Below are 16,885 nucleotides of genomic sequence, written 5' to 3'. Positions count from 1 at the left end.
CTCGAGCCACCATACAGTGAATTCAAAGCAAAAACTTCCCATTGACCTTGACAATTGTTGGATTAAGCCCTATGGTCCAAGTAAAAGTAGCTGTAATGAATGACACAAAGATGTAATAAAGAACTCATTTATTTGCTTATTAAGCTTATTAAAATAACCTAGTGTTATTCAGTTTTCATTTACAAATTCAGATTCAAACAGTATCTATCTGAAGCTCCAGTATGCTGATTGCTGTTATTTTTAAATACATTGTGGTACAAATTTACTACTTCTCCTCCTCTGCATGTACACTCAGGTCTTTATGCGCTGCTGTATTTTTTCCACAATCTGCTGAAGACTCAGTTGGTCAGTGGCAAGTTGTTCGTCAATGAATCTTTGCATTTCTTCCCATTTCCTGGAGCCTTGCTCAATGCCTTGCTGAATCAGTGTGCGTGTTAGTTCCACTTTTTTTCTGAGTGCCTCCCTGCTTTTTTGGGGCATTTGGTAAATGGACTGCCAGTCAAATGGCTTGGGCACATCTATTCTAAGCTCTCCTTGACGAACAGCTATATACTGCTTCATGCTCTCAGCTGTTACTTGCTCAAACCAACGAAGAAGCTCTGAGATATATTGCAGGAATGCAGAGTAATTTTCTATAGTTAGATCAATTAACCTTCTGGCCTCACTGACTAGCTTTTCTTGGGAATGACTAAGCTGCCCATAGATCTCCTGGAGTTTTTCTTTGACTTGCTTGTTATGTTCATCGATTTTCCTCTTAGCAGCTGCAGACCAATATCGGATTTTTTCCTGAGCAGCAGATGAGAGCTCCTTGACCTTCTGTTTTCCTTTTCCTTCAATATCAGTTATAAGGTCATAATATTCCTGGCTGTAGTTTTCCACCAATTCTCTTACTTGGTCTGTCAGGCGTGTAACTGAGTCAGCAAGATCTCCAACATATTTATTGTGCCAATCTGCTAGTATATCTATTAGATTCTTCAGCCATCCTAGTACCTTGTCTTCCACCTCATAATATTTCACTGACCATCCAAGTGTAGTTGGATCAAAATATTCCTCCCGCAATGCCTTTACATAGAGGAGCAGCTGGTGCAGCTTTTCTGAAAGGTCCTGGAATGTCTTCTGGCTAAAATCTTTAAACTGAGAAATGTATCTTTTAACATCTTCTGCCAAGGATCTCAGTTTCTGTGCATAGTCTGAAGCCATTGCATCTTTGTACATCTGTTGTGTTTGGACTTTGATGTCTTCAAAATTTTTGGATTGCAAGCTTCTAACCATTTCTTCTACCTTCTGAAAAACTTGTTGCACTACTTGTTTCAGTTGCTTAAGCCTTCCTGCAAAATCAGCTTCCTGGAGAGTATCAAATGTCTGCCTGATTTTTTCCTGCAAGTGTTTCAGCATTTCTTTAATTTGATCAAGTACATTACGACCTCTAAGAATTGTTTCAGAAGCAGGAACTCTGACTTCCAATTCATTGATAGCTGCAATCAAGGCATCAAAGTACTCCTGAAGTTTTGAAAGGCACAAATCAGCATTTTTTGCTACCTTCTCTGTAATCATAAGGTATATTTCTTCACCAGTGTACTTGTCAGACAGCCCAGGCACCTGGAATTTCGTGGTTTTCAGGAATTCAACGGCTGAGTCAATTAGGTGTTTTATTCTCTTGTGATACTCTTCTATGATGTCAATTGTAGCATCCAAAAGCTGTGCTTTTATTCTTTGATAGTCAAACTGTTCAGCTTGATCTGCTGCTTTTCGATATATCTGTCTAGCTTTGACCTTCATGTCCTGATATTTGCCAGAAGCCTCATTGGCAGCTGTGCGAAACTGAGCATCTATTTGATCTATTTGTTTTACAGCAAGTGTGTATGCTTTGTCAGCATTATTCTGCATTATATTTTTCATTTTTAAGGTGGCAGCACTAATTTCGAGTCCCATATGCTCCTTATGGTACCGATTAACATACCTATAGACTGCATTTGTTATTTTAGGTACTTTTTCTTTTAGACCAAGTAGCAAGTCTTTGACAGCATCCTCTTTCCAGTTGAATTTCATTTGAATCAGGTCAGGTTTCTTGAAGGATATCTCACTTTTTAATATGTCAATGTCCCTCTGAGGAGCAGACTGAAAATATAGAACAGGATAAGAAAAAGGTAGCTTTTATATATTCTTGTATATAAAAGAAATCCGGTATTATTTATGAGTGTATTTCAACGTTCTCATTTTGCATCTTTAATTTTATTATATATTAGGACAAATACAGTACAATTTTTTGTCTACTGTGTGTTTGCTCTCATCTTGAAAGGTTATTTTGGAAGAAATTATATTGTATAAAGTTACTTTGAGCCTCTGCCAAACATAAATTAGTCTGTTCTTTTTCAAAATTTGACTGCAAATAAGATTTTTCCTTCCTTTGTATTAAATGCTTATCATGTCTCATAAGGCATGTGAATTACTTGGGAAAATGAGCTTTCTACTCATTCTTGAAATCATTTAAAGTGAATTCAAAAAGCATTTTCTTCATATGAAAATATTAGAGGATGTCATTTTGTAATCATTCAAATCAATGAGACAATTTAAAGAGTTACTTAGAGTAATTAAAGATATTTGAATGACAATTTATTTGCATAAAACAATTTTCCAGTTTTCAGTAGTAAATAGTGAATTATGAGTTGCTTGTGATTCCTAAATTAGTGTATCATTTTGGAAGGCAAGATTTTAAATTTGAAATTGTTGTAGTATGCCAATAATAATAGCATGTTTTTTTAGCAAATCTAGTAAGGTTTTTAATTCTCATAATGTACTGTGATACATTAATGGATTAAAAAAGGCACTCTACAGATGGTCTGACCGCTTCCAGTGGCCTGATTCCTATAATGGGCACTTTTGAGTAATTTTAAGTAGCCTGATGGGTATATATTGAACCTGATGGGTTGCTTATCTAAAACTTTGTACTTTCAGTGGGTGTATCTTCTTGATCATAGGAGAGGGCAGAATTAACTGTGTGGAGGAGCTGAAACAGCCTCTTCGTACACATGCTACTTTTAGTATTGGAAAGGCCAGTATAGGAAACAAAAACTTTAATTACTGATAATATACTTTTTCTTTAGACAAAGGGTGGTTAATTTATGTCTTAATATAAACATATACAAACTTTAAAAGAGAACTTTTCCTCTGACCACACCCAAACTTTTTGCTTTTTATTGCTCATATCAAGCTTACCTGAGTTCGGTAGTAAACTTTTGCTGTGAGAATGTCAGTGTCCATTTCAATGACATAGCCCAAGGTCCCAGCAGCGGGTGAAGACACCGAGCCGGATAAGCTCTTGTCAGTCTCTTGATAATGCATATGAACATCTGTAAAAGTTGGGCTGATGATGTCTAGTGATGCAGTGTTGTCCATGACTCTACAACAACAGTGAATACCCAGCTATGAAGGAATGCACAAAGCACAAGCCCAATGCAGTATGTCTAAATACAATACTACCTATTATTTTATATATTTATGTATGTAAACAATGCCTTCATCACCAAAAGAAAATGTAGGGTTTCACTATCCACGTTTCTTAGGATTTAGCCTAATTCACATGCCTCCAGTTTTCCTGCTTTAGACAAAACTATATTGACCTCTGCTGAGAATTTTCATTAAATTAGAGCAGCAAAACAAGACCTGTAGCCGTACCACTGTCAGCTTTCTACAGACTTCTACCAGCTGAGTGCAGTGTTTTCCACCAACACAAGTACAGGCAGTATTTTTTCTCTGCATTTGTACTTGCCTTCACAGACTCTGTCCCTTGGATATATCAACACAACACTTGCAGATCAAAACAGGCAGTTAGAAGGCCAATTCTGCAATCTCTAGTACCGGTACTTGTGAATAAAAATTATTCTTCAATGGCTTGTGGTGACAGAGGGGTCCAGTGAAAAAAAACACACTATGTTGATGGTCAGATCTAGAACTGCTCTCATTATAAAATACTGTATTTATATCTCAGCAGTTTTCTGAAATGGGGCTGCTGAAAAAAGCTATCCTAGAAATGCTGAGGGGGAACAGCTTTCCAGACATCTCAAGCAGGAAAAAGGCACAGCCTATAATGACAGCATAGCTACATAGGTTCTTATTAATTACAGCAAAGCACTCTGGGGCATGAGAGATCAAAGCAATAATATACCATCGGAAATTTTGTCTATTATAAATTGTATTATTAGAGCAAATCTTTACCTAATTCCCGAAAGAGTAAGATCTTCCTTGTAGTTTGCACTCATGTCACGATGTGAAAAGCTGCCAGTTGTCTTCATAACAAACATGCCTTCTTCATATTTGTAGTTTGAAACAACTGTGAAAAAGATTTCAAATGTGTGTACTTCCAGAACTGACCAGCAAACAATACAAAGTACATATCCAGTTGTATGTTAGATGGCTAGCTGTGGGGCGTTTCAGTAATATGTAAAATTACACATCAAGAAACTAATGCCCATAATGCGCCAAATAAAAGGATATGAAAATATTTGTTCAACCAGAGTATTTTAAAATTAATTTTTTCTCTATATTAGAACAACATGGATATAACATTTTGCATTTATGCAGATCATAAATAAGGATTCTGATTTCTTGAGAGTTTAGAATTTTATCCTGATGTATATTTCTAGTATTATTATAAAGTCTAGAACTCAATGATATATGGGACTCCAGAGTTTTCTGAATTGAAATAATTTTTGAAATTAAATATGGTTAGTTCCTAAGGAAAAAGATAGGTATTTCTTATCTGAACTGAATTGGATAAAAAGTCAACCAGACTTCTCTTCTTTATGTGTATTATCGTAGGTAATGGGGGAATGTTATGTTGTTAACAATTTAAAATAAGAAACTGCTACACACTTCCATTTTTTTCACAGTATACCATTATTTTTTTATATATATAGACATTAGCCTTCAGGGTGACTGACTGAGGCTCTGATAATAATTTATGAAAAAATGCTGATGATGATAAAAGAAGTATAATCTAATGTCAATGCTAAATAGACAGAAACACCTTCATATGCAAAGTGCTGGGAAAAAGAAAATCTGAAAAACCCCAGTATACAGTATTTCCCCCAGAATTGTGGCATATAGAATTTTAAAATCTTACCATTCAAGTCATATTCCAGGAACTGCAATGTTGAGCTGCAGGTAGAGTCAATGGACTGCTCGAAAGAGTCCTTTTTGTTTGTTAAGTCTGTTCTCCAGGTGACATTGTACAAAGGGGAAGCAACTTTGAAAGATCCAGTCAAGGCACCAAATGATGGGATGTAAATTCCAGCAGGCAAGGATATTTTGAGAGGGGGGATCTCAATGTTCTGTTCAGGAATTGTAATTGTAGGCAGATCAAAATCTGCAATCTTATTAGCTACTTCATCCAGATCTACATGGAAACTGCCAAGAGAAATACTCTTTGGAAGAGTAAATTGAGACACAGTAATTTGGTATTCAGGTATTGTCATCTCAAAATATGGTATTTTATATTCTTCTAATGTAATATAATTGGCTCCTATATCCACTTTGGGGAATCTTAGTTTTGGCAGTGTGGGTAAATCGACATCAAATGGCATTGTTTTTAGCATCTGTGGAATTTTTATGTTGCGCAAGTCAATGGTGTATGCTGGGACCTGGAGAGTGGTGAAAGGAACTCTGAACGCTGGAGTGCTGAGAACAGGGCTTGGAGCCTTTAGGTGTAACTCAGGAATACTGAAAGTGAAGCCATCAGTCAGCTTATTCACAGGTATGGGGAAAAAGTAACCATCATCACTCTTTGTATATACGAGGGAAGCTGAACCATTTAAGTACTGTTTTCTGTTAGCACTGGTAGTGACGTCCAACTTCAAGATATCCCATAAGCTCTTCTCAGCAATGGGACACTTTATGTTTTTGAGGAAGTCCATGTATCCTTCCAAAGATCCAGAAATATCAAACTTTGCCTTTGATTTTTCATTTGATACCTGCATATCATGACTGAGAGACAATGACTGAATTTGGCCTTCACCCTTCCAGCCAACTTTCTGATTTGCAGTACTGATTTTCACTACAACAACTTGATTAACTGAGGCTGTGTCCAGGAAGGAATTTGGCTGAGTGGCATGAATGTGAAGATCTGCTGATATACCCCAAGGAGCCAGTTCTAAGGTTGCTTTGCATCTCTGAGCCCCTATTGTTGTGAAAAGAGGTGTATATCGTGCATAGTTCTTCCCATGGTGCTCCCAGACTGCATAAACACGATGGGTAGATGCTTCCACTGCAAGTATTTCTTTCATTTCACTGTTCCAGAGTCCATCTGCTTTGGAGTGGGCCTCAAGCTTGAGAGATGATCGAGCTCCATTAGCATTCAGATAGGTGTTTGCCTCATGGTCTATACTTCCAGAAAATGCATTTCCAGTGTAAAATACTCCATCAATATCTCCATTTGTAGAAGTTTCTACTGATATGTAAGACGTAAGGCTCTCCAAAGCAAGTTTGTGAGCAATTCCTCCCTTAGCACTGGTGCCATATTTAGGAGTATTAAAATCATATATTAATTTTAGCCCTGAGGAAAGAGTGGGTTTAGACTTAGTATTTCCAGAAAGTTCTTGGCTGAAATTCATTTTTAAAACTGGTGTGTTGATTTCTGCATTTGTTGCCACTGAAGCTTCCATGTTCCTCTTTGTGAGACTAATAGTGCTGTCATGATTTCCTCCTAGATATTTGTTATTACTCAGGGACAACGCTGTGGCCAGCTTCAACCCCCTTTTTCTTGTCAAACTTGTTGAACCATCCAGCTTAAATTGCAGTGCATCCATGACAGAGGAGGATGAGACACTGAGCTGCCCTGCAATATCTGACTGATTGAACAGCCCGGCATTTGCAGTTAAAGTGATCACACTGGATTTAAATGAGAAGTCATAAGTAATGTTTCCCATGGCAGGAATTAAGATGTGGTTTGATGGGCTGTTGATTCTGAATCTAGGAAGCTTTAGAGTGCGTAGATCCTGTGGGACATGAAGGACTGGAAGCTCCAGAGAAGGTAAGACTAGTGTGTAAGATGGTACAGAAAAGCCAATAAATGGGACTGTGAATCCTGTTGTGCTTATTTCTTTTGGCAGCATGTAACCAAAGGCTGGCATCTCAGCAGTAAAAGGAGAAACCTCAATATTCACAATTGGAATGGTGTATCCTGGAATCCTGAAGGTCCGTGGTAGTTTGTTCAGTGATGTCTGTATTTTGTATTTGTCAAATTTTGTTCTGGCTTCATTATATGACTTTGTGAGAAAATCTAAAGCGGTGTTTCTTCCTCTCTCAAAATATTTGTTGAAGAAAATTATGTATTTATTAAGTGCTTCATGCACTGCCGCTAAAGGAAGTGGGATTACATGCATGTCTTTGTTTTTCTCATACCGAGCATTCAAATTCAAATCAAAGGATTGTCTTGTTGTCTTCAATAAATCCTTCAGGCCTACTTGTTCCCACAGTGAATAATCTTTTAGCTGAGGAGTTTTGATTCCAGTGTAGGGAACCTGAAGCTGAGGAATGGTTAGAGGAATATTGAGGAAGTCCAGGTTGGCATCTCCATTCATTTCAACATGAGCTTCAATTCTGTCATCATTGTTGCCAGCAGATATATTATGGGAATACCTGTACTGATTGAACCTGCCAGTAGCCTGCCAGCTGACCTGCTGAACAGAGGAACTGAGTGCAAAACCGTAGTTATTCAGGAAGTCAATTTTGCCAGTCAGTTTCATTGGGAAGCTGATTTTCACATTTCCATCATTGTTTGTTAATAGACGAATTTCAAAAGGCTGTGCCAAGAAGGAAACACCATTATTTACAGTACCAGTAATCCGTCCATTGAGCCGAGCATTGTGAGAGCCTGTTAATTCTACTTTCATTCCACCAAGCTGTCCTGTGCCTTTCACATTCAGGATGCTACGTCCCACACGCTGCGACTCAATTTCTGACTGAATCTGAAGTGTTGCATAATTTAGGAAACCACATTCATATTTCATAGCTTGGTTGACTTTCAGGTACTTATCATTTATTCTGTTGTTGGCAGAAAACGTAATAATGGGGCCCTCAACCCTGAAAGTGGCATGTGAATCATGAGTGCCTTCATCAGAGAAATTAGGAGAAGCCCATTTCCAGTTTCCTTTGCCAGTGGAGGTAAATGATATGTGTCCTGCTTCTACCTCTGTTGTCATATTATTGACCAGATCAGCCTGGCTGGAGAAATCAGCCTGTGGAATATTCAGTCTGTGGGAATATGCTGTTCCACTCTGTATTTGAATTTTTCTTTGCAGTTTGACCATTAAATTATTCTGTAGTTCTATTGAATTTTTCATTGTATATAAGCTTGCTTTAGTTTCAGCTTCACCTTCTACCGAAGTCCCTAAAAATACCACTTCATTGGTGTGGTCAACTTTAAGGAACCTGTGGTTGACCTTCATGGAATTTTTAAGGTTCAGCTGCTTCATGTCAGGGGCCAAGAGACGTGAATCTGCAATAACACTAAAAACTAGGAAGTGTAATTTGGATGTTGTTTGAGCTGAAAGGGAGGTCACAAATTCTGGACTGTTTGCAGATGTTGTAGTATTATGAACCTCAGCTTGTGTAGACAGTGTAAAGAATGGAGAGGTGACTCTGAAAGCACCAGACAATTTGCCAAATGTAGGGACAGTCACAGTATGTGGGATACGTGGAAGCTGGAACTCTGGTATCTTCATGTTAGGAATTTGGATCTCATTTAGATTTAGCTTTGGAACCAATAATTCTGGTATTTGAAACTGCGGCATTTGTATTTCTGGGAAAGAAATGTCAGAAAAAGGCATATCTCTCATCTTCAGATCTTTAAAATACAGTTCAATTGCTGGCAACTGGAATTCACCAGACATGAGTTTGTCCATTGTCCTCACAATCTGCAGTTTTATCTCATTCAAGTCAATTGTATAGGAAGGCACTTTAAAGGTATTTAGAACTGTAAATTCTGGGGTAGTAAATTTCATTGGGATTTTCATGTCGTTTAATCTCTTGAAATTTATCTCATAGGAGGGGATATGCAGATCAGTCAGTGGAACAATGAAGTCTGGTGTTCGAAATGTTGCTTCTCGAAGGCTTCGGAGACTAACTTCAAAGGCAGGTATAGTGACTATAACAGTTCTGATTTCAGGGACTTTAAATCCTGTTTCAACAAACTGGTTTAAATTTTCAGCCCAATTTCTTAGATCATAGCCTTCAGCCAAAGCAACGATTTTCTTAAAAGCTATGTTCCACTGGTCAGAAATGTACATGACAACAGAATTGTAGAATTGGCTTATCTTCTGAAGATACCACTGGAATTCCTGGGAAATATCCATTTCAGAAATCCTCTCTCGCAAGTCTTCCAGTTGTTCATTTACCTTGGCTTTCAGATTAGCGAATGTTGTTGAGTTTATGAGCTCCTTGAACCAGTTAATTATTGCAGCAAGCTTGCTGTCCCTTAGTTGTTCCATGTATTTTGAAATCACAGCTCTAAAATCTCTCATATACTGTTTCAATGCTTCTGCTTTCTGTGGAAGTTCTAGATTTCTGAGTTCCTCATTTATTTTCTGGGTCACTTCTCGGATTTTGTTATTTGTATCATCAACAAACTGGTTATAGTCAAAAGACTTGAGCTTTCTAATAACCATGTCAAGCAGCTTGTTTACTTCCTTTATCATCATTTCATAATCAAAGGTTTGCACTTTCTTGACAGCATCATCAACAAGAGCAACAACTTTATCAAAGCATGACTTGACATCAATATTTTTCAGGTAGACAGTCAGTTTCTGGACAGTTTCTTTTATTCTGTACTGGTTAAGCAGTTCTATCATTCTGTCCATTAAAAAATATACCTGCTTATCAATTTCATATTTTACAATAAATTTGTGTATATGACCTCGGAAAACACTGATCTTCTCAGACACTTCATACTCCTCCATCCAATTCAGAATAAAGTCTTTGATTTGTTCAAGAACATCATTAATTTTTTCAATTGGTAATGAGTGCTTCAATTTTTCTAAAACTTCTTTAGTATCAAATGCTTTAACCTGCTGCTTCAAATTTTCTGCAATGCGTCTGACATCAATATTCTGAATTTGAATCTTGAGTTGTTCTACGTTTTTCTGTATCCTAGCTGTTATCCTGTACTCATCATCTACATTTTTAATCCAAGCCAAAGTGCTGCTTCCAATTTTGCTAGGATAATACTGGCAGAAAAAAAATTTCAATTTTTGAATAGTGTCAACTACAGTCATTCTTATCTTATACTTGTTATCTAGAGCTGTCATTGTTTCAACTATTTGGTCAAGAAGCTGTGCAATAAGTGCTTTAATGTCATATTGCTCATAGCGATCTTTGATGTATTGCTCAATTTGTATCACGTAGACCTGCAGCTGAGACAGTATTTCTTGAAGATTGTCCATGGCTTTTTCCAGCATAACTTGGAGATCCTCAGACGTTATTCTGTAGTCCTTTGTGAAAGCAACCAAATTATTTTTCATGCTGCTAACTCTACCTTTCATATCTAATTTGTCCATATAATCATTAATGTGCTGTGGGAGTTTATCCAAAGTTGCCTTGTATTTTCTCATATGTTGTTCTATGTTAATGTTCTTCAAGTAACTTTGTATGGCCTGCAGTGTGGATAGAATGGTGCCTCTGATTTGTTCAAAATAAACTGGCAAATGTTCCAAGAACGGTAGGTTTATGACATGCATATCTTTATTTTTGTCATACTTCACAAAGCCAGAGATGATGAATTCTTGAGGCTCTGACACACTGCCTCTGAGGCCCAACACATCAATTAAATTAACTTCTTCAGATGTGAATGGTAGTATAACTGATGTATCCATTACAGAGAGATCTGCTAAAGCTCTTCCGCTAAGTTCCATACCAGTCTTTTCTGCATCATTGTAAGCACTGAGATCTTGTGAATATACATTATTATTTAGCTGACTTTTCAGCTTCCAAGCACTTGACTGCTCTGATGGAGTAAAAAGCATATGAACTTTGTTATCAAGCAGGGTAGTGTATCTTCCTCTATACTTCAAGCTGTGACTGGTCGATCCTCTGTAATCATGGGAGAAAGTGAAAGCAAGAGGCTCTGCTTTAAACAGGAATTTGCTGTAGAGGTCTGCTGTGTGTTCACCCATGGCAATCAGCTTTCCGTTACCATTGGTATGTACGTCAGCAGTGATAGCAAATGGGGCCATAGTGGAACGCACAACATTGCTGAAACGGAGAGATTTGGAATCACAGTCTGTGTTCATAGTAACTGAGGAAGCAAGTCCTGCCACATTCAGATTAACTCTGTGACTCACTGCTGTGCCTTGAACATTTGCGACTGTATCTGTTTTAAAGTTTGCAGCCAGATCAGCATACGTAATGGTGTATGTATGCCTGATTTCATCTGCTCCATAGGCTCCTCTGACATTGCCACCCAAGTTCAGCTTCAGAGGCTCAAGAAGCAGTTCTGCTTTGTTGGAAACTTCTGTTTTAGTGTATTTAATATTATTGCTCAGTTTAGCTGTAAGTGAGCTAGGCTGCAGTTGTAGGTCAAAAATATGCTTGTGGAACTTGTCAAAGCTGAAGCTGTTGTCTAACTTCGAAGCAAATGTTAAGGATAAGCCAGGAATATTCAAGTCATTTGTGTACTCCAACTTAATCTCTTTGAACGAACCTTGCAAATTATTTGAAAACTTGAGTCCTTCTCTATTAACTCTGAAGTTTAAAACGTGTTTGTTGTCCATACCCAGAACCGTACTCTGATATTCACTTCCCAGCGTTATTTCCGTTAGGCTCACTCTTCCACCTAGATTGAATTTTGCATTGTTTTTACCATAGCGCCCAGAAGAGGATAGTGACATGGAGCCTCCAGCGGTATCAAGTTTGGCATTCATTTCACTCTGCATTGTCAGTGGACTAAACTGCACATTTGTGGTTGCGCTGCTGGCTAGACCATACTGATTTACATTGAGTGATGACTTATGTGCGGCTCGATTCCTTTGATCAGTCATAGAAATATCAGTGTTGAAAACAAGATCCTGAGAATTGAGAGAACCTGCAAACAAGGCATAATACTGGGTTTGCTTGTAAGTGGCTTGGTACTCAGATCGAAGTGCTGCCATCTTCTTTGACAAAATTAATTCAAGCTTATTGACACCTGCAGTATGTCGATACCTCCCATTTGTTTCAGATGTTATCTTCAGCTGGCTGTTTTCATACTTCAGTGAAGCTGTGTTCTTTAATAGTCCACTTTGTACATCAGAAACTGAAGAAATGGAAAATAAATCATCACTATATCTGCCAGATATCTGATTGGTAGCCTGAAGGTAAGAAGAATCCAACTTCAGATTTGATTTTCCTTCTAAAACACGTCTCTTTTCATTGTATGAGCTTGACAGAGTGTAAATGCTTCTTGCAATGACAGAAGCCACTTCCAGCTGCCCTTCCATCTTGATGTTATTGATATTCATGTTATTTGTCTTTTCAGAAACAATATCACTGGAAAATGAAAGCTGAGGACCCAGAGTACTGGATGCCGTAAGTGATATGGTGTAGTTTGCAACTGGACTAGGTTCGTAACTCTTTGTCCTGGCCAACTTAAAAACTGATGTTAAGAGTCTGTGCTTCAGGTGATTTTCATATGCACAGGTGAATCCATTTCTATTATATGATGCTTCTCCAGAACCTGAAATAGGAGGAGACAAAAGATAACAGTGCAATTTATACCTTTTTGCCTTTAAGACTTTGTCTGGTGCCACTAAGCTTTTATGTTACTGCTTAAATTGCAATTACTGTTATTATACCATTTTGCTGTAAAGCCAAAATGTTTTGGTAAATCCTGAATATTTCTGTAAAAATTGTTATTATTTTGATATTTGGGCCTAAAGTTTTGAACTAAATCTCTACACTACTCTCCTAAATATAATTATGTAAAACTACACCAAGTTATGTCGTTTTAAACTTAAATTAAGAAGATGGACTCTCAAAAAAAACCATATGCAATATTCCTGGGGTTTTTTAATCTTTTCTTTATCATACTTCATTTATGCTGTGGAGTTTAGAAAAGACTGAAGTTAGCTTGTCCTTTTGCAATTTGAGAAATCAAACTGCAATTTTAGAGGAACTAACTTAAAAATACCAGTCTTAAGACCTATCCAGTCTGAGTTCGGGATAACTGTTATGTAGTTATGACAGTATATGGACATATATAAATGATAAAAAAGAATTATATATCTACATATATAAATAAGAGCGAGAAACAAACTGTGGGCATAGCTACACATACATGTGCACACCTGATTTTGAAGCACTTGACTTGTCAGATACACAAGTGTTTGTAGAATCATGCCTTCAGTTTTTAAGGACTTTTTCTTCAGTAGGGAATATCTAGGAAAATATGGACCTTAAAAGTCTTTATTGAATTAAACTGACTTCAACTTTAGTGCCTAAATAAACAGACTCACATAATATCTTTAAAAATAAAGAGAAAGTGATTCAGGATTATACACTACCTTTCTTTAAATAAGCAACAGGAAAATGAATGTGTTGTACCTGATACATGGAAAATAAAGTCATTAAAATAGTTTTGCCAACACTGCAGTATTAGCACACATTCTTACCTCTCACACTGTAGGAAAGTAGCTCAAAAACTGAATCAGCATTCGTGGTATAAGTAGTTCTTATGCCGGATGCTTTCTCTGTGGTGCTGTTAGCCAAAGAGTATGCTGCTGTCCAGTTGTAATAGTTGCTGTACACATTGGCAGAGACCTCTAAAGTGCCAAGTAAAGGCACACGAAGAGGATAGGATTCTGGAACAGTAAACGCTGGGATTCTGTATTCCCGAGATGGCACACTTATTCCCATTGACTCCATTACCAGAGGCAGTGTTTTAACAGTCTGTGGCACCCTTATGTCATGGGATGATCTTCCACCGAATGGCAACGGGATATTAATTATAAAACTGTTTTTATTTAAGCTGTATCTGATCCGGCCTTCACTAGAAAATAAAAGTGACTCTATTAGAAACTGTAAGTCCATGAAGCATATACAGAAATTTCTATGATTCCTGCTATTCCTATGATACTGAGCTTACTCACATGCTTACATCAGCGTCCTTAGACATCTTATCTTTCTCATGATAAGCTTTTCAAAAGTTTCATCCAAATATTCAGCATTTATTTTATTCTGAATAAAAATAACTAAAACTAACCATTTGGAAGAAATGGCTTGTCATCTGAAAAGCTTGTGGGAAAAAATTGTAATCGCAAAAGCAGCAAAACAGGAGGAAACTTGGCCTTAATTTGTGCATGAACAATAAGCTGGCAAAGATTTTTTTCTTATTTGCCCAACTGGTCTTTTATACTACAAAATCTTCTTTTTTCCTCTTACAGCTATATCCTAAGATGAAAATTAAGGAAACATTTTTGAAATGTGTTCCTTTACATCAAATGGTTAAAAAAGCAACATGACAGAGCAGTAGAAATTCCTATTATTATGTGCACTGTTGACAAGAACATAGGAGAAAACCCATTTTTTTCCTTGCTTATACTCAGCTTAGGAACACAATGGAAGCAATAGAGAAGTGTGTCATTAACATACGGTTTCATATTACCACAGTGAAGGATAGTACAAGGAAAAACAGCGCTAAGAGAGATAAAATGCAAGACTGTTCTCCATCTGTTTTTGTAGTCCAATCTTACACTAGCTTCTCTTGTCCTTCACATTCATTTCAGCCATCAATATTTCCCTAGCTCATGGGAAAACTATACAGACATGTTTCTATTGATCACAGTGGTATTTGTGGGTGTATTCTGAAGATACTACCACACAACACTGTTCCTTGAATTCTTATGCACAGGCAGAGCAGCAATGTAACATGAACAGTAAATGGCAAGAACAATATGTGCTAGGAACTGTAAATGAGAGCAAGTCCTGGCAGGTGCATGAGCATTTTTCAGTCTAGATCCACTCTGGCTGGCTTACAGTCTAATTTCCTATAAACAGAAGAAATATACTATTTATCTGCCTTCAATTCTCTCTTTTGTTTGTCTAACCCTACTTTTTAGAAATATTTAACATATTAGAGGATTTCTATCAAATTTGACAGAAGGGTAAAAGCCTCAAAGGTATTTACGTTCATGCAAGTTCTGTGAAACTCTCTATTATGGGGAGGAGATGGGCCCAAACTAGGGCAAGCATCCAGTCCCCGTGTGGACAACCATGGCATGTGTTGCCTCTGAGCAAGTTGGCAGATGGAGTCAGACATGGGAAGAGGTCAGGGTACTATATATCAGTGGAGGTCAACCAGTATGAGTAGGGGAATGTGAAGAAATGTCTCATAGGACTCCACAGGAAAAAGTAGAGATATTAGGGTATGGACAAAGATAAAGGGTCTGTAAGGATACAGGACACAAATCTATGGGAAACCTGGCTTCATTAATTCAGTGGCTTAAAGATTGTCAAACACTGTATTTTTGTTCAGTTCTCATTACTATATAACACAATACTTAAGGATATAGTCATATACTGCTGTTTTATAAAACAAAGTAAAATAAAATAGCACAACATGAACAAATACCTATTTTCAGTTTCCTGTGTGACTATCCTAATTTATCTCCTTACCTTTTCAGGAAAAGTTCTTCAGGAATGGTGATAACAGGCAGGTTAATTTTCTGAATGTTCAGTTCCTGCAGTCCACTTAGTTTGTCTTGCAGAGTCTGGGCATAGGGGACATCTTTTGATGCCTTTTGCAACCAGGTGTTGGTTGCCTGCAATGAGGAGACAAGTTTTTTCAAAGCAAATAACAAGTTTTAAGACTTCCCAGTAAGTTATCTGAAAGACATTGTAACTATCCATATACCAAGCCCTAGGCATCTGATAAAGTGACTGATTCAATGAAAGTTGGAAATACACATCTTATTCAATCGGATGAGTGCTTTTACAAGTAGTTCCCATTTTGGCTTCCACAGGGGAGGCCAGAATCCACCAGAGCTATTTGGTCAAGCTGTAATATCTACTGTAGGTTGAAACATACCACAATAAATTGTGACACAATATGTCGCAGTGTCATATCTGTATGAGCCACTTTGCGATCCAGCAGTTCATTGGCATGCTTCTCTAAAGTTTTTGGGTAGTCTGAGAAGTCAACTGGGAAGCCAGAAGACATTTTTTTCACAGCAGCACTGGCACCTGAATTCCACTCTAGCTCAACTTTCTCAGAATCTGAAAATCATTAATTTAACAGAAAAGGGTAAAATTAGTAATATTCTTATTCTATTTAGTGATATACTATAAACTAATGTAACAAGATGCTTAAATTTACGGGTTGTACATGTGGATCACGTTTTTACTCCTACCATATCTGAGAAGAACTCTTTCTGAAACTGAGTTTCCATGAGTTGTTGCAGCTGAGCTCATCTGAAGATATCCTTTGGTTGGTGAATAATTAACCAATGTTTCAGTTCTAAGTTCGGTTTGCAGGCGAGGAATAGAAATGGCGCCTCTTAACATTGCCTCTTCCATACCAGCATATCTGTGAAAGCAAAAAATAAAGGTCAATACAAAACAGTTCACTCTACTTTTTCACTTATGTTTCAGGAGCAATTTCAGCATTTAAATCTATAGTAAAGGCATAATAGGTGTCATAAAAAATAGATTGACTCGCAGTTGTAAACTTTGTTCCACTTCAATGAATGTTTTCAGCTTCTGCTAGTTACTTTGGGAAACCTATGGTAATTTATTATAATGCTACTGTGCAGATACACACAATAATAATTCTGGATTAGTATCATAATATTGAAATGGATGGAAATAATACCTGTCTTGGTAAAGTTGTACCTGAACAAAATTCTGAACTCCTTACTCAAGC

At 37.3% G+C, this 16,885-nt stretch overlaps 1 protein-coding gene across 1 annotated transcript in view; it reads right to left on the bottom strand.

The window, feature by feature from the left end:
• Positions 1-291: 291 nt before the first annotated feature.
• Positions 292-16,885, bottom strand: part of APOB (apolipoprotein B) — a gene marked incomplete at both ends in the record, with an annotated part of 36,032 nt that continues 19,438 nt past the window's right edge. The window contains 8 exons of the mRNA XM_081997245.1: positions 292-2,118; positions 3,217-3,400; positions 4,216-4,330; positions 5,123-12,703; positions 13,638-14,014; positions 15,640-15,785; positions 16,052-16,239; positions 16,374-16,549. Coding sequence (XP_081853371.1) covers positions 292-2,118; positions 3,217-3,400; positions 4,216-4,330; positions 5,123-12,703; positions 13,638-14,014; positions 15,640-15,785; positions 16,052-16,239; positions 16,374-16,549 — 10,594 coding nt within the window. The remainder of the gene's footprint in view (positions 2,119-3,216; positions 3,401-4,215; positions 4,331-5,122; positions 12,704-13,637; positions 14,015-15,639; positions 15,786-16,051; positions 16,240-16,373; positions 16,550-16,885) is intronic.

The sequence above is a fragment of the Phaethon aethereus genome, assembly GCF_964289735.1.
Source record: "Phaethon aethereus genome assembly, chromosome: 3".
Classification (NCBI taxonomy): Eukaryota; Metazoa; Chordata; class Aves; order Phaethontiformes; family Phaethontidae; genus Phaethon; species Phaethon aethereus.
The sequence above is the reverse complement of the archived record's forward strand: the minus strand, read 5'-3'. Positions and strand labels throughout refer to the sequence as shown.